The 26,327-nt window shown below is 40.8% G+C and overlaps 2 protein-coding genes across 35 annotated transcripts in view; both read right to left on the reverse strand.

Annotated features, from left to right (window-relative positions):
- Nucleotides 1-16,941, reverse strand: part of mphosph8.S (M-phase phosphoprotein 8 S homeolog) — a 30,020-nt gene extending 13,079 nt beyond the window's left edge. The window contains exons 1-8 of one of the 3 annotated variants that reach the window (XM_018250305.2): nt 16,603-16,940; nt 14,604-14,756; nt 13,294-14,121; nt 12,920-13,001; nt 9,319-9,570; nt 4,992-5,120; nt 4,823-4,911; nt 3,494-3,634 (exon numbers count right to left, since the gene is read on the reverse strand). In XM_018250305.2, the coding sequence (XP_018105794.1) occupies nt 3,494-3,634; nt 4,823-4,911; nt 4,992-5,120; nt 9,319-9,570; nt 12,920-13,001; nt 13,294-14,121; nt 14,604-14,756; nt 16,603-16,776 (1,848 nt within the window). In that variant the 5' untranslated portion in view covers nt 16,777-16,940. Of the gene's footprint in view, nt 1-3,493; nt 3,635-4,822; nt 4,912-4,991; nt 5,121-5,726; nt 7,289-9,318; nt 9,571-12,919; nt 13,002-13,293; nt 14,122-14,603; nt 14,757-16,602 lie in introns of those variants that run through there. The other 2 variants (XM_018250304.2, XM_018250303.2) reach the window with 2 other exon arrangements.
- Nucleotides 16,942-22,397: 5,456 nt separating this feature from the next.
- The window catches only part of LOC108709018 (protein mono-ADP-ribosyltransferase PARP4), a 104,014-nt gene continuing 100,084 nt past the window's right edge, over nt 22,398-26,327 (reverse strand). For all 32 annotated transcript variants that reach the window (XM_041584529.1, XM_041584526.1, XM_041584525.1 and 29 more), the window contains 2 exons: nt 25,645-25,774; nt 22,398-22,701 (listed from right to left, as the gene is read on the reverse strand). In XM_041584529.1, coding sequence (XP_041440463.1) covers nt 22,506-22,701; nt 25,645-25,774 — 326 coding nt within the window. In that variant the 3' untranslated portion in view covers nt 22,398-22,505. The remainder of the gene's footprint in view (nt 22,702-25,644; nt 25,775-26,327) is intronic.

Raw genomic sequence — 26,327 nt, forward strand, 5'->3', positions numbered from 1 at the left:
GCGAGACTCACAACTAGACAGGAGGATTGCTGGGAGCAGGAATAGGAGTGACACGCAGTACAAAGCAACAACAGTGAGTTGCCTATATAATTAAAGGGGCTGTTCACTTTTCAAACACCTAGTTCTGTTTAGGAATGCACCGAATCCAGGAGTCAGCCTTTTTCAGCAGGATTTGGCCGAATCCTTCTGCCCGGCCAAGCCCAAATCCTAATTTGCATATTCAAATTAGGGACTGGAGGGAAATTGCGCGACTTTTTGTCACAAAACAAGGAAGTTAAAAATGTTTCCCCTTCCCATCCCTAATTTGCATATGCAAATTAAGATTCGGGGGTTCAGCCGAATCCAAAATAGTGGCTTCGGTGCATCCCTAGTTGTTTTCAGATAGTTCACCAGAAATAACAGCCTTTTCCAATTACCTTCTATTTTCTGTGCGACCCTTTTTCTAATATTGAAGTGTAAAGTGTCATCTTTCACCGTCTAAAACAAGTCGGGGGGGGAGCCGACTCTTTAAAGGGCACCTATCACAGCCAAAATCAAACACATTAACAATCTGACCAGTACAACCTAAACACGTTTAATCAAACTATATATAGTTTTTTGAAAAAAACTGCAGGTTTTAAAAAATCCCTTACTTTGTCAAATGGGTTCTTTCACTGAGAGAGGCCATACTGTGACTATAACAGAGACTATAATATGCAAATTTTAGGAGCATGCTCAGATTGAAGCACTGCTTTGAGTATTCTACCCAGAATGCCTAGCTTTAGTAAACTCCTCCACTAGAAGTATCAGGAGATTTCCCTATCTTGTCCCCTGCTGGTGATGTTATTATGCAAATGAAGGGCACACACTAACTTCCAGCAGGTGGCAGCACTACTGAACAGCAGCTAACACACAGGTTTGGCTGATTTGAAAATAGCTTAGAAGGGTTGCTAAGCAACCAAGGAATTTCAACTGAGCAAAATTTCAGAGCTACAGTTGGCTGGAAGATATAGGTAGGAGGAGCCAGTGAAATCCAAGATGCCTGCCTCAGCTAGAACTGCAGTGGAGATAGGGGAGATCTTGATTTTTTCGAAATTTTAACCCGAAAACTCAAGGGGTTTGCATGAAACCCAGTGCACATCAAAAAATCATTGGGACTTCTCCAATTGACTTATATGCAACCTCGACAGGTCTGAGATGCCGCATTTACAGATTCGGACTTTACCATCCTCGGGGTTTAATAGATTCAGAAAAATTCGTGATTTTTTTTTTTTTTTTTAAAGTCCGATTTTATAAAAAGAAAAAAAAGAAATCAAATTTTTCGTGATTTTTGCATACTGAGTTTAGTAAATAACCCCCTAAATGTAGCAAGTTGTAACAGTTTAGAGTCTGCAGCTGAATTACTGCCAGATTCAAACACCAGAGACATTAAACTTTAAACTAAGATTTTGAAAACATATTTAAGAATAAATAATGGAAAGTAACTGTAAGAGTCTGTTTATGGAGAACAATCTGAAAACAACTGAACTGAAAAAAGTGCTTGGAAGGTGAATAACCCCTTTAAATAGTTCTAAGGATGGAGGTAGTTGTGAAAATGAAACCTTAAAGGAACAGTTCAGTGTGAAAACACAAACTGGGTAAATCGATAGGCTGTGCAAAATAAAGAATATTTCTAATATAGTTACAGTAGAACCCTGATTTTCCGTTTCTCAAGGGATTGTGGAAAAAAAACGTAAAATCCGGGAAAACGTAAAATAAGGGAAAGGTGTTAAGGACATGTAAATGTGCTCCGTCAAACTACAATCTTGTGCCCCAGTCCCTAACTCCTCCTTTAGCACTGCTTGCCTTTCCACAGTATCCAACACTGCTGCTGCTCCAGTCCTGTCCACTTTCCAACAAAGGGTTACCTCTCCGGAATTCTTCTACAACTTTCCTGCCTGCCCCCTCCCTTCTTCTCAAGCAGACTGCTGTTTTCCTTTTGCAGATCGCAATGTTGTGCCCGGTCCCTTACACTGCTTGCCTCTCCATACCCTCCAACTGCTCCAGTCCTCCAGTCCGCATTCTTCTCCAACAAAGGGTTACCTCTCCGGAATGCTTTACAGCTTGCCTGCCCCCTCCCTTCTTCTCAAGCAGGCTGCCATTTCCCTTTTTGCTGATCACAATGTATTCCCCCAGTCCCCTACTTCTCCTTAAGCAGTTGCTGCCTCTTTGAATAGAGTCTTGTGCTGCGGTCCCTTACTATGTCTCTCTCCTTTCCGATTCCCAGCAGACTTGTGCAACGTTTAACACGTTTCGGATGTCTGAACACTATTTTATCAATAAAATCCCTTTAACATTTAGAGTAATTGGCAAGGGTCATAAAGCGACTTAAAAACTGGGAAAACGAAACGTAAAACCAGGGAAAAACTATTGATATGCATTAGAACATGAAGGGACTGTAGGAAAACAGCGTAAAATGCGGGAAAACGTAAAATCCAGGTACATCAATTCGGGGTTATACTGTAGTTAGCCAAAAATGTAATGTACACTGTAAAGGAGTTGTTCAGTGTAAAAATAAAAACTAGGTAAATAGATAGGCTGTGCAAAATAAAAAATGTTTCTAATTGTAATATATAAAGACTGGAGTGACTGGATGTCTAACATAATAGCCAGAACACTACTTCCTGCTTTTCAGATTTCTTGAAGGGGGGCCACATGGGACATAACTGTTCAGTGAGTTTGCAATTGATCCTCAGCATTCAGCTCAGATTCAAAAGCAACAGATATGACCCATGTGGCCCCCCTCCTCAAGTCTCCAAGTAACCAGGTTAACCAAATCAGTGTAAACCAAGAGAGCTGAAAAGCAGGAAGTAGTGTTCTGGTTATTATGTTACACATCCAGTCACTCCAGCCTTTATATATTACAATTTTGCCGAACTAACTACATTAGAAACATTTTTTATTTTGCACAGCCTATTTATTTACCTAGTTTTTATTTTTACACTGAACAACTCCTTTAATCTCAGAGGCTCAGTCTAATTGCATTATGGCATGTTAAACAAAGGAGCTTAACAAGTGAAGTAGTATAAACCAACTGTCATCATGTCTAACCAGCAGCACTAGGTTATGGGACATGGGGAGGGGCTTGGCGGGGGAGAACAAAAGCAGGGAAGTTCTTTACTACTGCCTTGTATAGTAATCACTTAGACCCTGCCAGCTACTAGTGGATCAGACAATTATCAAACACTCACTGCCATACTAACTAGAATTACAGGTTTACCAATGTGCAGGATATTTCCATTCCAAAATAAAAAAAAATGATTTTGCTGTACATCTTGCATTTAATTGTGTGAGCGGCAAAACACTGGGAATCAACACCCCATGTACCCGACACAGAGCCGTGCAATCATCTTTTTTTTTATGAATACTTGAAAGCAGTGGCTAATCAATATTACCTTCCATTTACCATGGACAAAACTAACAAGTTTACTAAATTTTAAAAGGAACATGGGGAAAGTGATGGAAAGACACTCACTTTTTCAGCAGCATGAATCAAAGCAGTGGTCCCGTTTTTCTGTTTAGCGTTAATTTTTGCTCCTTTCTTTATTAGTAGCCGAAGAACATCATCTTGCCCTGCTGCTGCAGCCAACATCACGAGAGTCATCCCACTAGAATCCTGCAGGAATGAAGCACGCTCACTTACCCAGCTCTCACGCTACAATGTAGAATACTATGCAATAAAATACTAGGCATTTCTAACCTCAACCTATTTCTATACCAATAAACAGCAAATCAGGGGTGTAATTATAGAGAAAGCAGACCCTGCGGCTGCAGGGGGGGGGGTCCCAGGAGGTATAGGGGCCCTATGAGGCCCTACAATTTCAATAAATATTGGTAAAACAGGTCAACCTCTCGACATTTTGGAGGCCTGCTGCGGGGCCCCGTAATATCTAGTTACGCCACTGAGCAAAATCCAACATCTTCATGTACAATATAAAAGAATCATGTGACACGAGAGGCACAGAGGACCATTTAATCAGCAACATTTCATTTGGTAATAACAGGTGCAATGTTAAAGGAGAACTATCGCGAAAATGAAAATTTCATATAAGCTTCATCATACTGAAATAAGAAAGTTTGTAAATACAATCAAATATTCTGCATTGTTTCTGAAATAATCAAGTTTATGTTCACTATTCCTCTCTCAGCATCGGTTTCTCTTTATTCTCTCTTCATGCAGCAGTTGGGTGTCAGATAATCATTGACAGTTAGATCCAAAATATCTTATGGGGGGGCGGGGCTTACTTTCCTATTCCTCAAATAACCAATTCCAGTACAAAAAAAGATAACTGCCTTTTGCACAAATTCTGCATGTAGAGAGACATAATGTCTGGTGATTTTCATAGAGTGAGAGACACCCAACGCCTGCATGAAGGCAAAATGAAGAGAAACAGATGCTGAGAGAGGGATAGAGAAGATGAACTTGATTATTTCAGAAACAGTACAGAATTTTTAAGAAAGGTTCTTATTTCAGTATGCTGAAGCTTATATTAAAATTTTCACGACATACGAGCCTAATTAAGTAAATGGAAAACAGAGGTTGTCACCAGGGATGGGCGAATTTGACCCATTTCGTTTCGCCAAAAATTCGCGCCGGCGAAATGTCGCTGACGCCCATTAAAGTCTATGGGCGTCAAAAAAAATTTGTCGCGCGGCGAAATTATTTTGTCGCGCGTCATTTTTTTTTTGACGCACATCTCCATACAAGTCTATGGGCGTCATTTTTTCGGCGAAACAATTCGCCCATCCCTAGTTGTCACAACTGAGAAAACGTGAAAACCAAAATGGATTACAAGGAAATTACCTCTTGTTCTAAATTATATTCTTCTTTTGAATTAAGTGCATATTTTACAGTTACGTAATCTCCGTTTTTCACAGCATCTTTCAGTGCACCTAACAGGGGGAAAAAATATACAGCTTAATGAAAATCTGACAAGAGGAAGAAAGGCAACTGCTAGAAGAGAGATACGTACTACTGGATATTGCTTCGGATGGAAGAATCAGATCAGTTCCGTCAAGGTGCTTCTGAAAGTCTTCCAGAGTCATCCACTCCAGCTGGAGGTCCATTGCTAAACCAATCTGTGCTTTACTCACCAACGGTGCTAAAATAAACACACATATGTAATCAATTACATTTCCACTGCTCCTTGAGCAGAATTTTCTGATAGCCATTTAGATGTTATAAACAAGATATGCTTTACCAACATATATTCTGTAACAGGAACGTTCATATTACAAACCACAAGTGGAGAGAGAGAATTATCAGTGCTTAAACATTCCCTTTTCTTTTCGAATGGAAGGACACAAAGTGCAAAAGTACCGAGACACAGCAGGCTTAAGCCAAGTTTGTTTTTGTTGAGGCATCCTTTAAAGGAATTGTTCAGCATAAAAATAAAAAGTAGGTAAATAGATAGACCGTTCAAAATAAAAAATGTTTCTAATATAGTTAGTTAGCCAAAAATGTAATGTATACAGGCTGGAGTGACTGGATGTGTAACACAACTGAACACTACTATTCAGCTGAATGCCGAGGATCAATTACAAACTCACGGAACAGTTACCTTATATACTCGAGTATAAGCCGAGGTACCTAATTTTACCTACAAAAACTGGGAAAACTTGTTGACTCGAGTATAAGCCTAGGGTGAGAAATGCAGCAGCTACTGGTAAGTTTCAATAATCAAAAATGGAGGCATGAGTGGGTTAAATGTTTTTGAATACGGTATTTATTTCAAATAAAAAAACAGTAAACTACCGTAACTCTGTAAGTGGAGAAAGGGTCAATATGGTATCAACAATGATACCTTAAAAGTACAGCCACCTTAAAAGTACAGCCACCTTAAAAGTACAGCCCCCTTAAAAGTACAGCCACCTTAGTTCAATCAGCAACCAAGCTAAAACAGAAAAAATTAAAATCCTTCAAAACTGAATTCCTCCTCATCATCTGTATGTTCAAGCAGAACGTCAATTTCAGCTGGTGTGAGGATGTCAACATAGCCATTGTCATCATCACTGAGTTTGTAGTAATCTCCGTCAATGAAGTCATTCTCATACAAAGCGCTGTCTTCACCGACATCCACAGCATTACAAATGCCACATTTCTGGAAGGCGCGTTGCACCATGTCCTCTGGAATATCTTCCCATGCATCTCGGACCCACTTTGCTATTAATTCTATGTCGGGCTTCGTTAGATTTCCAGCTTTTGTTCGTTTAGCTTGACCAGATGACATCCATTCATGCCACATCTTTTGCACACTGTCTTTGAAAGGTTTATTTAAAGACACTTTGAGGGGCTGCAATACAGATGTAAGCCCACCTGGAATAACGGCCAAAGTAACTTGAGAATTAATTGCCAATTGTTTTACGTCATCAGATGTGTGGGCTCTGAACATATCCCAAACTAGCAATGATGGTTTATTAATTAAGGCTGCTCCTGGTCGTCCATTCCAAATTTCTTCCAGCCATTTTTTTGTTCCGTGGACATCCATCCGGCCTTTAACATGTGCGCGCACTGTAATTCTTGGTGGGAATTTGACCTTTTTAGGCAAGGTCTTTCTTTTAAAAATAATGAAAGGCCGCAGCTTAGTTCCATCAGCCAAACATGACAGAACGACTGTGAAATTATTTTTTTCATTTCCTGTGGTTCTGGGGGAAAAAGTTGTGTCTCCCAAACTTGCCACAGTTCTGTTGCTTGGAAGATCAAAAGTCATAGGTATTTCATCCATATTCCCAATATCTACCAGGTCATAGTTATGAATCCTTCTTTGTTTTGTGATGAATGATTGGAATGACTTAACTTTTTCGTCAAGGTCTTGCGGCAACTTCTGTGAAATCGTTGTTCTTCGTCGCAAACATAGGTCAAACCTATTCATGAAGAGGGAACACCATCCCGCTGACGCGGCAAAATTTTCAATGCCTGGTGCTTTATATTTGTCATCCTTCGCCATTTGAAGGGCACGTAAGCGAATTCCCATGCGTGTTACATAGTGACCATTTTGACGACACTCCATAACCCATTTATGTAATTCAATCTCTAGAGTCCCATAAGAAGTTGTTGAACCACGTTGTGCTTTTTTAGCCTTTGGGATCTTTTCCAAGGCAGCCTTCATTTTCCGCCACTCCCTCACTTGTTTTTCGTCAACACAAAATTCCCTACTTGCAACAATGTTATTGCTTTCTTCTGCTCTTGACACAACCTTCAGTTTGAAACCAGCTTCGTATGACCTGCGTTTTTGTTTTGGTCTAGGCTTAGCGGTACCGGTATCCATTTCTAACAGGATAAAAAAAAGAAGTCAGTCCCCCCATATATACAGTAAAATAACCTTATAAAACAGCCCATTTATGGTATATATTTGTGTTTTCAGTTGGCGGGTATGAGATTCCTAATGTAATGCCTGTTGCCAGTTAATAACTTGTAATGCAGATTAAGGGTCTGGCTTCAATAATTCTGAACTACGGTAACAGAAACATAAACATGTTAAAGTGATGTTACTCTGACCAATTATCCTTATGTTCTGTACAGCTGATAAAAGTTCAATTCTCCCATAAATGACATTCCACATTTATTCAGAGCAGAGACTGCAACTCATACTGTGTGCATAATAAACTCAGCCAGGGTAGCAGTCCCTACAAGCTGGCATATTGTTTGCTTTGCATGGCACAAGGGTTCACACAAAAACACTTATAGAGCCCAACACAGGTAATAAAGTATCTGCTTCAATACCTGCATACACAATGCATACTGTGGCTGCCAGAGTCCACCACAGCCCAATTCCTGCTTTGCTGATCAGTATGTGACCTGCTCTCTGCTACAAGGTCTCATGAGGAGGGACTCTAGGCGTTACGTGATTGGCTGCCTCCTGAGTCTTGCCTGAAACGTAGAATTTACGTGCAGGCACAGTGCGGACGGTCCCCAGGGTACTCGGTCCTCAGCAGCTATAGACAAAAGCGGAAGTGACCGAAAATGGCAGTGGGCCCTGCGGCACGCAGGAGAGAGCACTAGCCGCGGGTCAGAAGCGCAGCCATCTGCTTCAGGGAAGAGGCACGTTGTGTCGATCAGCTAGGTACCGTAAGTTTTATACTGACTCAAGTATAAGCCGAGACTTTTTCCAGCATATTTTGGGTGCTGAAAAACTCGGCTTATACTCGAGTATATACGATATGTCCCATGTGGCCCCCCTTAAAGTCACTGACTAACTCAGAGTTAGAGAGCTGCAAAGCAGGAAGTAGTGTTCTGGCTATTACGATACACAAGCAGTGACATTAACACACACACACATGCAAGCATTTAGTTAGTCACTGCCCTGTTGGTCTAAAGCTGGCCATACACGAAGAGATCTGCTCTTCCGGCGACATCGCCAAACGAGTGGATCCTTCCCCGATATGCCCACCAACAGCTGGGCTATATCAGGGTAATCCGAACATTCGGCCCTAGGGCCGAACGATCTGATTACAACAAGGAGCGATGGGCTCCGACTGGTCGGTTTGGGAGAAAAATTTAATTTTCCGATTAATATCATCGGAAGCCCTCATACACAGGCAGATAAATTGCCGAATTGGTCTAAAGGACCGATATCGGCAGCTTTATCTGCCAGTCTATGGCCTCATTTTTGTCTTAAAGACTTTTCCGTTAAGGCTCTTGATGTTTATTTCCTTCTGGCCAACAGTAAAGCAAAAAAAGCCAGCATTCAGAACATGAGATTATAAATATAGGAAATTGGTCCTGGAGAATGAAGTCGTAAACTGAAGGATATTCACTGCATAGAGTGTGAAACTAACAAACATGAAACTCTGGTGCTTTTGTCTGTTGTAGATTCTTGTTTTTTTCCCTTCTAGGACTGGAGGGAAGAGCTACAGCCAGTCTCTTCAGTTGCAATCCAGACCCTTGTTTGACAGCAGAATATACTACTTTGTGGCTATCACAGTTTTTAGCCTCTGTCGTTCAAATGCACCAGACTTCAACCATTTTTAAGATGCAGTTAAATAGCCTGTGCAAGCATTCAGTCAGTGAGCATGACAAAGTATGCTTCAGTATTAACTAGATGTAATCATGCTTAGTTTTATAATGTACAAACGTGGGTAGTGGTGTGAAAAGAAATCGGTGTTCAGTAGATAAGAGGACCATCCCAGACTGTTTGTTTTTAGGGACTGAAGTGTGTATATCACAAAGCACGATGTATTTAAAGGGTTACTGTGTAAACGATTGGCAACATTAACATAACAGAGATCAGTGGATTGTGATTTAATAAACAAGTGTAGACGCATTGTTCGTTAGATGAGATAACTGGGACACGTACTTACCAGTATTATCGTGCATCTGAGAAAGTGGGTCGGCAAGCTCCTGATCTCCTTCTGAAGATGCCCATGGTTCACTCTCATCTCTAGTGTTCTGTCTTTCTTTAAAAACCTGTTTTAGCTCTTTAGTTTTGCATTCTTCCACAGGTCTATAGTCAAACGGCATCTCCTCTTTAATTCTAAAGGACTCTGTACATTCGTGTCTATCTTCAGGAGTTACAGTGAATGCATCAATTATGTTCTTGGACTCCTTTGCAGCTGTAAAACAAATAAACATGTATGAATAAATACAAAGGGTCTTTCGTGCCAAATAACTTCCCTACTGCAGATGTTAAAAAATACAGGCCTATATTGACCATCCAAACCAGTTTTAAATTCTGCAATTGTATCAGTTTTCGTGTAATACACCATACTATCCCAGCTGCGAAAAGTTTTCCTGGCTTAAAGGAAAACTATAGCCCCTAAACAATGTAGCTCTCTATAAAAATATACTGTATAAAACAGCTCATATGTAGACCCATACTTGTATGTAAATAAACCATTTTTTTTATAGGTATGGGATCTGTTACCCGGAAACCCATTATCCAGAAAGCTCTGAATTACGGAAAGGCCGTCTCCCCTATTTTTTATGCAAACAATCCAAATTTTGAAAAATAATTTCCTTTTTCTGTGTAATAATAAAACAGTAGCTTGTACTTGATCCCAACTGAGATATAATTAATTATTGGAAGCATTTGTTTACATGATTTATTAGTAGACAAAGAAGGAATATCCACATTAAGGAAAGATCAGTTATCCGAAAAACTTCAGGTCCCATACCTGTAATATAATTTTATAGTAGCGTGTGCCATTGGGTAATCCTAAATAGAAAACTGCCATTTAAAGAATTAAGGACGGCCCCCTGGGATCCAACTTGTTAGGTCACATGAGCCAATTAATGGACAACATTTTGTTTCCACATTTCTTCCTGTTACAGCTGCAATCAGTGGCGTAACTAGGGAGGAAGCAGACCCCGCAGCTGCGGGGGGGCCCGGGAGGAGAGGGGGCCCGGCCGAAATTGATGTCCTCCTGGCTGAGGAATGCAGCCAGCATCGCGTGTTTGATCCGTCATCCCTACCCACTGCCACTGGCCCTACCTCCTCTCCAGGCATACTCCCGTGTTACGCCACTGCTCCCGAGTCCGCCTCATTCTTACTTCCGCCCTCTCTCTCTCTGCTCGTCTGTCATCTGTACTCGCCTCTCGCCCGCCCTCCCTCTTGTGTCGTCGTGTGGACGTCGCACGTTGTGACGTGAGTCACGTGACGGACGGTGCAGGTGAGGCAGGGAGAGCGGAAGAAGCAAGATTAGGCAGAGGCTGCCTGCCTGCACTGGCACCGCGTAACTGCTGGACTCGGGTTGGGCTGGTCGGACTCGGAGCTGCCTGTGCTGCTGCTGTGCATGTGAGACAGAGAGTGGAGACGAGTACGTACCGTACGTTTCCCACTTTACCCCCTGACCCAGTGTTTGTACCTGTGTGTGACAGTGGATGGTGCTGGCTGTGTCTGTCTGTACTGTATACCTAATAAAATGTGTGGGAATACGATGCTGCAGGGTCAAAGTTTTGAGGGGATTTTTGAAAGTTTGAAAACCAAACTACAGATGGAGGAGAGAATTGGGGAATGGAAAATTGTAAAAAAAAAAAAATTGTAAAAAGTAATAAATCATAAGGAAAGAAGAGACCAGATAGAACACAAAAGGGGAGCAGTATAAAAAGTGCTATAGAGATATTTTAACAGAAAAGGAACTGAGATTAAACAGGTAAAGGGGTTTTGTAGAAAGGAAGAGAAAATCATTATCATCATTAATAACCGGTTTCCTATTAATAATATTGGGATCATATCACTGGCCTTCATATATATTTATCTGGCCAGGCCAGTAAAATACCAACCAGATGCCAACCCTACCTACAAATTGTAAGCAGCAGTCCTGCCCTGCTTTATGGCAGCTGAGATTCTAGTTATCTGTATAACAGTGCATTCTGTCCCAGCAGCTGCACAGTTGGGGGGCCCATAATTTTTCTTTTGCAGGGGGGCCCTGTTACTTCTAGTTACGCCACTGGCTGCAATATTTCTGGTCAGGTGATCTATGAGGCAGCAGCACCAAATGGTGGTTCAAGGCAAGAGATGTAAAAGGAAAATATATACTTAAATATATATTCTAGTTTGGTAAGATTCTTTAAATATGCCACTTACTAGGATTTTTCTAATATTGAAGTGTAAAGTGTCATTTTTTACCTTCTGAAGCAGCTCTGGGAGGAGGGGGTCGCCGACCCCGTAAACTGTTCTTAATGGATACATTGATAAATTTCTTATTTTTGTCCCTGCTGCAGAATCTCTGGGTTTCATTACAGGCAGCTGTTAGAATTGATACAATAGTTGCTAATACTCTAGAGATGCTGTTGAGCAATGTATCAACTAAATGTTGCAAAATTGTAATAGTTTAGATAGAGTCTGCACCTGAATTACTGAGCTGCCAGACTCAAACACAGGAGACAGGGACATTCAACTTTAAACTTAGATTTTGGAAAAACAAAATAAATAATGGATAGTAATTGAAAAAAGTCTATATTTCTGGGGAACAACTGAATTGAAAAAGGTTTTGGAAGGTGAACAATTAATTTTAATGCAGCTCACACCAACAATGACACTGCGATTACAATTCATTCAATGGAAAGTTAATTGCAGCGGTTTGTTGGCCACATATGAGAGTGATTTTACAGAGTCCTGCAGTGTATCAGTAATTGCTGTGATACTGCAGCTCTCACATCTACACAGATATTACTAGATACTGACCAAGTTCCCTGCAGCATTTAAACAGAGAAAGGCATCCAGTGAAGGCCTCACCATCCCTCTCTCTCCAGCACGGACAGTATTTTTACTTGCTGTACATTGTTTCACTTGATGTGTGATTTTTCAGCTTACTACCTGTATCAGGCCAGAGTCGATACCACAGTTAAAGAAAAGACACCGAATGGAATCTTTGATCTAGAGAAAGGTTCAACACTTCCAACCCGTCTTGTACACAAACTGGATCATTCGGTGCTCTTTGAAGTCTATATGAACATCAGTATCACTGTGAGATCTGCAATTCAATGGCTCCCAGGACAGATCCCAGTTTAAGTTATTGAATCATGATAATATGCAAAAACACCACCATAATACGACCATGTGTTAGGTGCCAATAACACAGCAGGAAATGAAAGCAAACCGGATAGTATACATGGTCAATATATTAATGTAATCATCGTCGGACTGGGACAAAGGGAAAAAACCAGGTGGGCCACGGCCACTGCTGGCCCAGACCTGGCCCCCTGTTGCTGGATTGCTTTTGGGTTTTTTGTGCACATCCACATACATTTTTAGGCACATGCGCGTCACTGTGGTTTTCTGCGCATGAGCTCGTTTTTTTGCGCATGCCAGGAATTTAACGGTCAGAGGGGGGCCCCCGGGGACTGCCAGTCCGACCCTGAATATAATATTTTAGGTTGTTCTGTATCAAGGGTATTGCAACTAATGTAGTTAATCTCAATACACCAAACGTATGTTTAAGATAATTCAAGCAGACTCACTCTTTACCATCTTCTGTTCTTTTTTCACTTGTTTCTTTCTGGTTTTCTCTTTTCCGGTGTCTGGTTTTTTACCCTCTTTTTCCTAGGGTTGAAAAACAGTTGCTTACCAAGTGTATACAAGAATATCTAGATCTATCTGTCGGTCTATCTATCCATATGCAATGGGGACCTCCTTTCTTTTGACAAATACCCAAACATTGGGGAGTCCCGGTAGTACAGGTATAGCAGTACCACATTTATGAAGGTAAGTTTGGGATCAGAAGAATATTTAAAAACCTTCCACATTTCATACATCTTTTACCATTATACCTCCTCTATTACTAAATTAATGATTTGTAACTAGGGGATATTTTCAGTTAGGCTTTGCCTCATACCTCAGGTACAGAGTCCACAGACTTCCTTCCCTTGTCTTCCGAACTTGCTCGAGAACCCTTCTGAACTGGCGCAGGAACAGGTGCAAGTCTTTCCAATATAGAAAGTGCTTTTAGTTTTTCAAGAGATTTTTGTTTTTTCTGAGTGTTCTTTTTATCTACCTGCAGCTCGTCAGACACTAACTTTGTTTCCTCAGCTCTTTCAGTCTTTAGTCTTTTGTGTTTCTTCTTCTTCTTTTTAACTTTCACCTCCTCCTCATCATCATCCTCCTCCTCCATACCATGCAACTCACTTGGCATTTCATCTGGCGCATTTTGAATGGGTTCTGGTTCTTTTAAATCTTGCTCTTCTTTGGGTTTTTTTTCCTCTATTACCATGGCTGAACTCCCACTAACTGAATCGGAAAGGTCCCCAGAAACCTGCCTGGCATATCCTGGGGGATCACATTCCTTCACTTTGTCCTTTTTCTGCATTTTGTCTTTTAATTCATCTTTTCCCTTGACCTTTGGGTCTTTTACATCTTCTTTCTTTGTCTTTTTTGATTCTTTGAGATCATCCTTCTTTTGTTTTTTATTGCTTAAATCTTCCTTGCTTTCCGATAGTCTCTTCTTTGGTTTTATTTCTGGGGATGAGCTATCAGACAGCTCTGCTTCTGCCTTGGATTTTTCCTTCGATTTACCAGACTTGGATTTTCTCTTTTTTGCCTCTTCCAGTGCCAAGTCTTCATCTTCCTCTCTGGATTTTTTCTTCTTTTCTGGAGGGGAATCAACCTTTTGGCCACTCTGCTCACCCTCAGAATCTGCCTCAAAAAGATCACTTGGAGATAATGTCTGGTGTAAAGAGAGATTAGGGTGAATAAAGAGTTATCACATTAAAGTTTAGAAATGTACAGGTTTATATAAAAATTGGAAAAAAAACAGAATTGAGGGAAGGAGAAGAAGAAAAAAAAGATATGCTATAGTATAAATAAATAAATAAAAGCTTGAGTTTATTTTTCAAAGGGTATCTGTAAAAAAACAAAACAAATAGGAAGTAGTTCATTTGCATTAAAAACGGGTCAAATTAGAACCTATGTTCTATGGGGTTCGGCCAAGGACATAAATAGGGTTTCTTCAGATGTTGGGGGAAACTGGTCAAACTCCCTCGTCTCCCTGTCACCAATTTGGATAGCGTTGAATAGCTACTGAATGCACACTGATGTGAATGAAGAGTCCTGTGTCAGATGCAAACATATCAGAAGTGATGACAGGTGGACAGAGCGATACAAAATTAAGAGTCTGAGCTATTGATTTTCTGATCACTTTATAATTACCGGCATTTCCATCTTGACAGACTTCTGTATTTCTGCCTGTTTCTTACGAAATCCCAGCAGGACTTCCTTACAGTCATCAAGATGGGCTTCTGGCTCCCACGTGTCCCCGTCAGAATCATATCCCTTCCACCTCACCCGGTATAATACTTCACCCTGGAACACCAAAAAAGCTCTAGTTAAGAACTGCCAGGCAGACATGTAAGGTAAAGCAAAATGCACTGTTCCAGCCTGCAACTATGTTGGCATTGTGGAAAAAAAAAAAACGTTTGCAACCTCTAATTTGTATTTGTGATTTAGTAACATCTTTAAACCATGAAAACCTGTGTATTTAAATGGGAACCGTTGCGAAAATGAAAATCATACTGAAGAAACTTTCGAAATACAATCAAATAAAAATTCTGCATTGTTTCTAAAATAATCAAGTTTATATTTGCCTAGAAGATGTATTAGAGCTCACTCTATTAAAGTCACCAGACATCATGTCTCTCTACATGCAGAATTTGTGCAAAAGGCAGTTATTTGGTTAGATTTTGTTTGTACTGGAATCAGTTATTTGAGTGAGCTCTAATTCATCTGCTAGGAAAGGAAGACCCCCTATAAGATATATTGGATCTAACTGTCAATGAATATCTGACACCCAACTGCTGCATGAAGACAGAATGAAGAGAAACAAAGGCTGAGAGAGGAATTGTGAAGATAAACTTATTTCAGAAAAGGTACAGAATATTTAATGGATTGTATTTGGAAAGTTTCTTATTTCAGTGTGCTGCAACTAATATTAAATTTTTGCAATAGTTCCCCTATGCTCTAAGAAGAATTGGATTTATAAACCTAAATCTAAACATACCTCAGCCAAAACTGGCACTCTTGACAGTCAGCTCTGGAAGGAACTTGGCAGAAAATTTACTGATCTGTCCATCAATAGAGGCTATCCCTTTGGGTCTGAACAGACCATTAATGTGATGAGATTGTTGTTTTAATATAAGATAGTTATACTGTACCAGCTATTGGTAGATGGGGGTGTTGGTTGCGGTTCCAACAGAATTGAACTATGGCAGCAGTGATTATAAGCAGTGCATAGGATATATGCATTTAATGGAGCCAAGCACAGTGAATGGAGTCAGTCTATCTGCTGTTGCATCTAAATAGCAAGAAATGCTGGGAGGTGTAATTCAGCAACAGCCATAAAGTAACAGTGGTCATATATAACATATGTACTGCATAAAAATACCTACTCTGTGAATAAATGTCCTAATTATAACCCAGGTTTAAAGAATGGATTTAGAATTATATATCTGTGTTTCTCTGCTACAAATGATGAGTGAGCCTAGAGTTCTACATCAAGGTCCATGTTTCTAGGCACCTGAAGGAAACATTGCATTTATCCTCCTCTTATTGATTTAAAGGCCCTTTCTTATTATACTTTACATTACACGAACTGCGTGTGCAAGAAAAACTTCGCAAAATGTTTGGCATTGAAATCCCTAATCCAGAAACCTATTATCCAGAAATCTGAGAATTACAGGAAGGCCATATCCCATAGATCCTTGTTCTCTATGAAGGGACAGTAACAGATTGCTAACATGCTGGGAGCAATGAGGGACTATCCATTTCTGCCTTTGCGATTTCTCTGCAATGGACCAATAGATAGTGGATAGTAATTTACCCAACATACATCCATGTTAATGGCCAAACCTATTTTTTTTTTTTTATCTTTTTAAATAATTTATTATGTCTTCAGTAGTGTTAAGGCAATTTGCTCCAAATGAAGAAATGGTCCTTGCTCAAGAATGAGAATGGTGGAAAGACAGAAAGAAAGAATATTGCATTTGCAGCTGTTGTTGAACTACATCAATATGAAACACCCTATAAGCTGAAGAGATATGTCAGAAGGAAGGGAGAAAAGAACAAAAGACTATCCATATTATCTTTTCACACACACACACACACACACACACGGGGGGATTGTTATTGTCACACAAGAGCCAGCACAGCTCACCCCTTCTATCTTAGAGTCCAGGATAGACTCCACTTCAAACACATCTTCCTCATCCTCGCTCTCCATGGTTTCAGTTTTCACTGTTCCATCCGCTACTCCGGCCACCGGCGCCGTTTCCTTGGCTGCTGCAGTGCTGGATAAACCCGTATCGTTGTTGCTCTCGACCTCCGCCATGATGCTCCGGTTTGGACCGACGACAATTGGAAAATGCTTCTGCGCCACACTCACACACCTCTCCCGAATACGTCTCTGAGAGGACGAGGAGGGCTCAACCAATCACAGAGTAAAGCCCGAGCGCCGGGCGCCTATTTTCGACCAATCAACGTCATTGAGCGTAAAGACGTTCACGAACGGCAAAAAGGTGAGCTGTGATTGGTTGAAATGTCTAATGAAAAGAAGCGCTAAGCCAATCCTAAAGTTCAGGGCTCTATTTTCTATTTGGGCAGGAGGATTTTTTTTAAAGGTACGTTCAGGCAATGCGTGACTGTCTGGTTCAACCTACGCACGCGCAGATTCGCCATGTGATGGCGGACTAATACTACTTGATATGAGGACGCAGAGTTTTCTCTAAGGCGGGGCGTTGGATCAGGCTTCCTTTTCAGCTCCATTGACTTCTGCCAAAACGTACCAAGTGTTTGGTGCCCTAAAATTGACTGACTGTGGAGCTTAGTAACATTTAACTACCCATACCGCCCAATATTTTGGAAGTAAAAAGAGGACAAAAAAATCTTTTCCCCGCACATAAAGCAGCAATTTTGTGACCACACCCCTTTCTGTGGCCACACCCCCTAATTACCATGTTTGTTTTACAAAATTTGGCAGGTTATTAAAGTTTGAAAATATTTCTCCTTATCTAAACTGTGTTTTTGTGTCTCAAAGTTGTTACAAAGTATCTTTGCACCTGTTAGCTGTTCTGGGCTCTCTGCTAAAAGCCAATTAAGTGAGAAACTTTGTTTCTTTTTCTGGCTGTTCAGTGCAGAGAAAAGAGGGACTTTCCAGTACAAATGAGGGACTGCGGGTTGAGCAGTCAAAAGAGGGACTGTCCCTCCAAAAAAGGGACAGTTGGGGGGTATGAACAACACTAATGCTCCTAGAGAGTAGATTGTAAGCTCTGCAGGACAGGGACCTGCTTCTCTATGTGTCTTACCACATGGCACACTACTCATATATAGGGACATATTTACTAATATTGGAGATAAATATTTGGAGAGATCTCTGGAGATGTTGCCCATGACAACCAATCAGCAATTAGATTTTAGCATCCACCTTAAAGTTACAAAACAAAAGCAAAGATCTGATTGGTTTAGTCCTGGACTGGCAATCTGTGGGTTCTGGCAAATGCTGGACAGTTATTATTTATGGGGCTGTTTGGGCCTCTGTTTACTTGAAATGCCAGGGCCTATTTTGAATCCCAGTTAGGTTTGCCACCTTGTCTGGTTTTGACCCGGACAGCCCGGTATTTTAAAGGGCTGCCCGGGTCAAAACTTCCTGCTGGTTTTCCAAATAAGGAAAACCGGGCAGGATTCCCTTGAGGTCACCTGCCCCTGATGTCATAGCCACTCCCATCTACATCACAGCCCCCCCACTGACGTCACGGCCCACCCCCTGCCCGGTCACAGACGCACGGAAAGATGGCAACCCTAATCCCAGTCCATACCTGGATTGGTTGCTATGGGCAACATCTCCATAAATCGCTCCAGATATTTATCTTCAATGTTAATAAACATACCCAAATCTACAGTTTGGTTAATTATACACGGCCTCGTGCTTTTATATGGTCACATAACTCCTTGGTGTCTAATAATATCTTTTTAAATTACAGTATGAGGTACATTATCTGCTATATATTTACACCCTCCCTGTGGATACTTTTTATACAACTGTAACATTGTACAGCACAGTATTAAATTAGTTTTACATACAGTTTGTAACCTGACTGGAGTAGAGTTGAGGTTGGAACCCCAAACCCTGCTGAAATGACCTTCCATAAAGAAAGCATTGGGCAGAACGAAGAGGGGGAAGGACTGTGGAATGAGGCAGGGGCCAGGTTTTCACCGAGTACAAACTCTGAGCTTGATGTGTTTTATGGGGGGAGGGAAATCCACTTAGTTTGGGGGCTGCTGATCCATAAGCTATCACACCAAGTCTGGACTGGGATTCAAAATAGGCCCTGACATTTCAAGTGCACAGAAGCCCAAACCGACCCCACTAGCCCATTAAATAGTCCCTTTCTATGGGATTTTACAGCAGCCCCTTTGGCGTTTGCCAGAACCCACAGGTGTGCGCTTATACGCATGCACACAAAGTTTGAGGTTAGCGCACAATAAACTGTGGTGTGCACAAAGAATTTCCCAAATACGTCTCTGAGGGTACGAGGGGGGCTCAACCAATCACCGATTAAAGTCAGAGTGCCGGATGCATATTCTCGACTAATCAACGTCGTTTAGCGTAAGACGTTCATGAACAGCAAAAGGTTAGCTCTGATTGGTTGAAATATCTAATGAAAAGAAGTGCTAAGCCAATCCTAAAGTACAGGGCTTTATTTTTTAGTTGGGGGGTTTAAAGGTACATTGAGGCAATGCGTGACTGTCTGGTTCAACCTACGCATCAAACTCAATGTTCCCTCCAAGGTGTGCGCTTATAGTCATTCACACAAAGTTTGAGGTTAGCGCACAACAAACTGTGGTGTGCACAAAGAATTTTGTGTGAATTCTGACCTGAACACACAGGGGCTCATTTATCAACACTGGGCAAATTTGCCCAAGGGCAGTTACCTATAGCAACCAATCAGTGATTAGCTTTTTGAAGCCAGCTGCAAGTAGGACAATGAATGCAGCAATCTGATTGGTTGCCATTGGTTACTGCCCATGGGCAAATTTGCCCAGTGTTGATAAATGACCCCCACAGTTTTTAAAAATTGCACACAAAATAATTTTTTAGTGCACATAGCCGAGAAAGAATTAGAGGCAACGTAGATCTTGTGTGACTGCAGGGCTGTGATTGGCTGTCCCCCTCCTACTGTGCTTCTGGCAGGGATCGTTAGGACACGCCCACCCCTCATTTGAAACACAGACAGGGACCAGAGAACATCTTTAGGGAGCTCCAATAAAGGGGCTATTTTTAAATAGCAACACCAAATATTTATCCTATATGTCTCCTTTAAACTCATTGTCCATTTTTTGATTGATTTGAAATATTTTATTTGATTTTTACTTTCCATTTTTTACTGACATGTCTGAGATTCATAGACTCATTGTAGGTTTTTTTAATATGAATGTTTGTAGTTAATGCTAAGAGGCACATTTATCAAAGGTCGAATTTCGAATTCATGTGAGTTTTTAAAAACTCCCCTAAACTCCCACAAATTCGACCAATTGAAATTTATTAATAAAATTGAATTTTTTTAAACTGGGATTAATTAAATAGACCTGAAAACTTGAATCGAATCCGTTTCGAATTTTAAAAACTCGTTTTGAGTCCGAAAAAAACTTCGTCAGGAAGGCTGCAAAACTTTCGAATTCGAAAAGTCGAGTTCCTAAAGTGCCAAAGTATGATAAATCTCGAAAATCAATTTTTTTTAAAAACTCGAATCGAATTTGAATAACTCCCTAGTTGAATTACACAGTTTTGACCATAAAAATTCGAACTTTCAATTAGACTCTTAATAAATCTGCCCCTTTGTGTCCATTTCCACTCACATTTTTTCCAATCTTAAGCTTCAATTTCACCTTAAGCCCTATATTATGTTGAAAGAGCCCTGTTACGGGTAGGGATGCACCAAATCCACTATTTTGGATTTGGCCAAACTCCCAAATCCTTTGCGAAAGATATGCAAATTAGGGGTGGGAAGGGGAAAACACTTTTTACTTCCTTGTTTTATGACAAAAAGTCACGCCCCTAATTTGCATATGCAAAGTAGGATTCGGTTCGGCCAGGCAGATGGATTCGGCCGAATCCCAAACCGAAACCTGGATTCGGTGCATCCCTAGTTATTGGTGTATATAATGGTGGGGCAGAGAATTCAATTTGTGTTTTTTCACCGAAAAAAACCCTTGATTTTCAGGAAGGCTGTAAACAACTCTAAATTGATCCCAGGATGTCCCCCATAGGCTAAAACAGCATTTTGGCAGGTTTAAGGTGGCGAATAGTCGAATTCGAATTCTAAAAGGGCCATTACATGATAAATTAAGATAATCTAATTTAAATTTTTTTTAAAAAAGCTTGAAATCAAATTTTAACTATTCACTAGTCGAATTTCACAAAAAAAACCTCAAAAATTAGAATTTTAAAATTTTAATTTTCACTTCAACCCTTGATAAATCTGCCGCTTACTGTAGTTCATTTATGGAGACTGTATTTGTCACGTAACTCTTGTTATACAAAAGTATACAAATATATCTATAAAATTGATTGAACAATGAATTGATTCTGTGCAAGTTCAGTACATTAAACATGGAATTAGCTGTGTTATGTTGTGGTAGCCGAGGATGAGTAGAGTATAACAGTGCTTTATTACCAGGCTCATGCAGCCATAACACAACAGGTAGCAACTCTAACACCACAAGTTGTATAGTAAGTATGCACAGTATAAGTCTGAGCACAGTGACATCTACAGGCCATTTGTATAAACACCACAAGCTCTGCATTTATATTGACTGTGTAATTGGGCATTAAACTGAAGCTGCCGCTGCATTTGTGCGGCTATACTGTATGTTCTGGGGTATTAGAGAGCCTAGAGCTCTAGTGCCCCCTAGAGATATATTTTGGGGTGCTGTTTAGAGATGTGAGCACCCCCTACTTACTACTTAAGACATTTTGGGTTCTAAATTTGGATTTTATTTTTCCTTCCACGTAGTGATGTGTTGCATTCGAATTTTGGTTTTAAGCAGCTGATCAGCAAATGGTACCCACATTATTGGTTGTTATGGGTTACTAGACCTATTACTAGCTTTGCCTTTTTTTTATTCAGAACTATAAAATTCATTAGAGAAATACAATTGTAAGTATTCTGTTTATTATGGCATCATCAATATATTTATATTAGAATAGAACATTTTCATATGTATTTATTAGAATACTATCCAGACAATATTTAAGACTGAAACATCGGAAAACAGTATCACGTGCTGTCATAATAACATAAAATGAAAAGCTGATTACATCAAAACTTTTTTTATGTGCAACAAAACATAACATCAGGCACTTGAGCGTTAGCCTGTTGCACTGGAGTTGTGAACAAACAGGTTGCAGGCTCTTTCATTAAAACCATCTTAAAGGTATGGGTGTGGGCTGGGTAACTTTGGGGATATAGGTCACTGTGCACTTAAAGGGATACTGTCATGGGAAAAAATGTTTTTTTCAAACGCATCAGTTAATAGTGCTGCTCCAGCAGAATTCTGCACTGAAATCCGTTTCTCAAAAGAGCAAACAGATTTTTTTATATTTAATTTTGAAATCTGTCATATTGTCAGTTTCCCAGCTGCCCCCAATCATGTGACTTGTGCTCACTCTTTACTGTTGTACTGCAAGTTGTAGTGATTTCACCCCCTGCCTCCCCCCACCCCCAGCCTAACAACAGAACAATGAGAAGGTAACCAGATAGCCTGGTAGATCTAAGAACAGCACTCAATAGTAAAATCCAGGTCCCACAGACACATTCAGTAAAATTGCAGTTCCATCCTAAAGTGCTGGCTCTTTCTGAAAGCACATGATCAGGCAAAATGACCTGAGGTGGTGCCTACACTCTAAAAAAAAATAAGCTTGTTGGTTCAGGAATGAAATTTTATATTGTAGCATGAATTATTTGCAGTGTAAACAATGTAATTTAGAAATAAAAAAAATCATGACAGAATCCCTTTAAAGCCCCCCTCAAAAAACCATTATATAAAATAATAAGACATTATTTAAACAATAGATTCTACAGATGACTCAACAGCAGGGAAAAGATCGGAGGAGGGATCCACTGGATCAATGGATAATAACTTCCGGGTGGCAGAATCCCAATCCTTGCCCAATCCAAGTCGATAACAGATGCCGGGATATTGTTTGTCTCTTTTTCGTGCCCATTTCATGGATTTCTCAATTGTCTCGTAAAAGGGACTGTGCAAGGGGATATTATTAAATTAAATAAATGATACATTTGGTTAATTTCAATCAATCCAATGAAGAAGCCCCACGTATACAGGTATGGGACCTGTTATCCAGAATTCTCGGGGACCTGGGACTTTCTAGATGTTCCTGTAATTTGAATCTTGATACCTTAAAGGGATCCTGTCATCGGAAAACATGTTTTTTTCAAAACACATCAGTTAATAGAGCTACTCCAGCAGACTTCTGCACTGAAATCCATTTCTCAAAAGAGCAAACAGATTTGTTTATATTCAATTTTGAAATCTGACATGGGGCTAGACATTTTGTCAATTTCCCAGCTGCCCCTAGTCATGTGACTTATGCCTGCACTTTAGGAGAGAAATTCTTTCTGGCAGGCTGCTGTTTTTCCTTCTCAATGTAACTGAATGTGTCTCAGTGGGACATGGGTTTTTAGGGTAGGGACACACTGGGCGATTTGGGGAGTTTTAGTCGCCTGGCGACTAATCGCCGCGACTTTTCTCCCCGAATGCCTCTCCTCGCTCTGCGCCTGGCTAAAATGAAAAATCGCCTGCGCTAATCACACGCGGCGATTCGTTTTCCGAAATCGCCCGAAGTTGCCTCACGAGGAAACTTCGGGCGACTTCGGAAAACGAATCGCCGCGTGTGATTAGCGCAGGCGATTTTTCATTTTAGCCAGGCGCAGAGCGAGGAAAGGCATTCGGGGAGAAAGGTCGCGGCGATTAGTCGCCAGGCGACTAAAACTCCCCAAATCGCCCAGTGTGTCCCTACCCTTACTATTGAGGGTTGTTCTTAGATCTACCAGGCAGCTGTTATCTTGTGTTAGGGAGCTGTTATCTGGTTACCTTCCCATTGTTCTTTTGTTTGGCTGCTGGGGAGGGAAAGGGAGGGGGTGATATCACTCCAACTTGCAGTACAGTAGTAAAGAGTGATTGAAGTTCATCATAGCACAAGTCACATGACTTGGAGCAGCTGGGAAATTGACAATATGTCTAGCCCCATGTCAGATTTCAAAATTGAATATAAAAAAATCTGTTTGCTCTTTTGAGAAATGGATTTCAGCGCAGAATTCTGCCGGAGCAGCACTATTAACCGATTCATTTTGAAAAAAATGTTTTTTCCCATGACAGTATCCCTTTAAGTTTATTAGAAAATCATGTAAACATTAAATAAACCCAATAGGCTGGTTCTGCTTCCAATAAGGATGCACCGTATCCACTATTTGGGATTCGGCTGAATCCCAGAATCCTTAGTGAAAAATTTGGCTGAATACCAAACCAAACCCTAATTTGCATATGCAAATTGAGGGCAGGAATGGAAAAAGTTAAAACATTTTTAATTTCTTGTTTTGTGACAAAAAGTCATGCGATTTCCCTTCCTGTCCCTAATTTGCATATGCAAATTAGTACTCGGGTTTGGTTCGGCCGGGTACAAGGATTCAGCTGAATCCGAATCCTGTTGCAAAAGGCCGAATTCAGAACCAAATCCTGGATTCGGTGCATCCCTACTTCCAATAAAGATGAATTATAACTTAGTATGGATCTTGTACAAGGTACTGTTGTATTTTTACAGAGAAAAAGAAAATAATTTGGATTATTTGGATAAACTGGAGTCTATGGGAGATGACCTTTCCGTAATTCGGATCTTTCTGGATAACGGGTTTCCAGATAACGGATCCCATACCTGTACAGGCAATAGTATATCATATTAAATGCCATCCATCGGCATCAGCATTTCATTATAACTATATACCAGGAACATTGCGCCCAATCCCATCTCCCCTGTCCACATTCTAACAATTATTTATTGAGAGCATCGGCTCAGCCCTCCCTGTCATTAACATGAGGCTGGGGAACAACTCTCTGTTTATACAAGGGATAATATGGATGATCTTTTTACTGAGATGGTGAATGCCCTGATATGTTCACTGTACTGCAATGATCCCCAAAACTAATTTATGATTTACAGTACCTGTATGGATTTCAAGACCCTTAAAGGGGCAGTTGCATTTGAAATGATTATTTAGGGGCAGATCACTTAATCAATATTAATCAATATAACAATAACGTTGATGTACAGTACAGTACAAATAAGGGATATTGTTTTATTTAATGATCTGGATACCAGATAATGTTCCTGATCCGACCTGATACCCGTGGGATCTGCAGGTTTACCCATGGGTCGGGTGGGTTTGGGTCGACCTCGCTGTGTTGTTTGCGACCTTACACTGCTGGTTTCTGACTAATAGGCGCGCGCGCGCCTGTTCATCCCTCCCACCCATTTTGTGATGTCATTGGCGGCCGCAGTTCTATAACTGGAAGGTGGAAGTCGGGTGCTGGTCAGGCGGGTTCGGGTCAAGTTTTTCTCAACCCGCGCATCACTAGTTCCTAAATCTGCTCCTTTCTCTTCCTTTAGTTCTTAAAATGACTATAACCTCTTTGGTTTTAAACAGTTTGCTGCTTTGATTATCTGCTTGCTGCCCACCTTCTCCATATTTTTTCCACTCTCTAGCTCTTACTCTTACTCTACAATTCAGTTCATATGTGGTTCCCACCTCTCGGAGATACCCCAAATTTCCTGTACTTATATACATTTGGCACCTTTCAGTGGTGTAACTAGACGTTACTGGGTCCCCAATATAACCAGAGGTTGTCCTTTTTTACCAATATATGTTAAAATTGCTGATTATTTAGGGCCTCATGGGGCCCCTATATCTTCTGTGTCCCCTGCAGCCGCACGGTCTGCTTCCTCTGTAGTTACACCCCTGGCACCTTTGCCAGCCATCATGGAAACACTGAAATTTTGTGGGGTCTGATCTGAGGCCACAGGTTACTGGGATTTCAGTCCTTAATCAGAGCTTGGGTTGCTTTAAGTAAAAAAGTGTTTCTTGGCATTTCAAAAGTTCTGGTATTTTGCCGCCATAACAGTATTTACCTTGTGCAAAATGATTCATCCAGCTTCATCAGATTCTTAAATGTTACATTCACCAACTCATAAGTGCAAATCGTTTGCAGCACCAGGAGGGTAGCAATGAGTTTCAGCACCTCGTCTTTTCCTTTCTTCCCTATAAAATTAAAAACAAGACACAAATAATACAGCTGAAGAAATAATGACTTGTCTCAGTTGCCCTTCTAGGGACCCAAAGTGTCTCTCTGGAAAATAACTCACAAGTTGAGATGAACACAGGCCCGGATTTGTGGCAAGGCCACATAGGCCCGGGTCTAGGGCGGCACATTTTTGGGGGCTCTGTGGGGAGCCTGTGCTCCCCAGTGCACCGGCGCTCGCACGCTGGCGCTTTTGCCTAGGGGCGCCCGCCCAGCAAATCCGGCGATGGATGAACATAGTTATGTTAGAATGGCATCGACTTTATGTCATGTTATTAACTGTATTAGTGACTGATTCCCTTGGTGAAAGTTCAACTGCACCCAGGATGTACACAGATTTACCCCGTTTCACGGCGCAGAACGAAGGAATCACAAGTGACGGTATTGTTCATTTTTCTTGCGGCTTTATTGCCACATCTTAGTGAGTTTCTAGCAGTGGGTTGGTGAGGAAAACCTACGCGTTTCGTGCCCTCTTTACCCTGACGAAGTGCCTGGAAAGAGGGCACGAAACGC

The sequence above is a fragment of the Xenopus laevis genome, chromosome 2S, assembly GCF_017654675.1.
Source record: "Xenopus laevis strain J_2021 chromosome 2S, Xenopus_laevis_v10.1, whole genome shotgun sequence".
In the NCBI taxonomy this organism is placed as follows: domain Eukaryota; kingdom Metazoa; phylum Chordata; class Amphibia; order Anura; family Pipidae; genus Xenopus; species Xenopus laevis.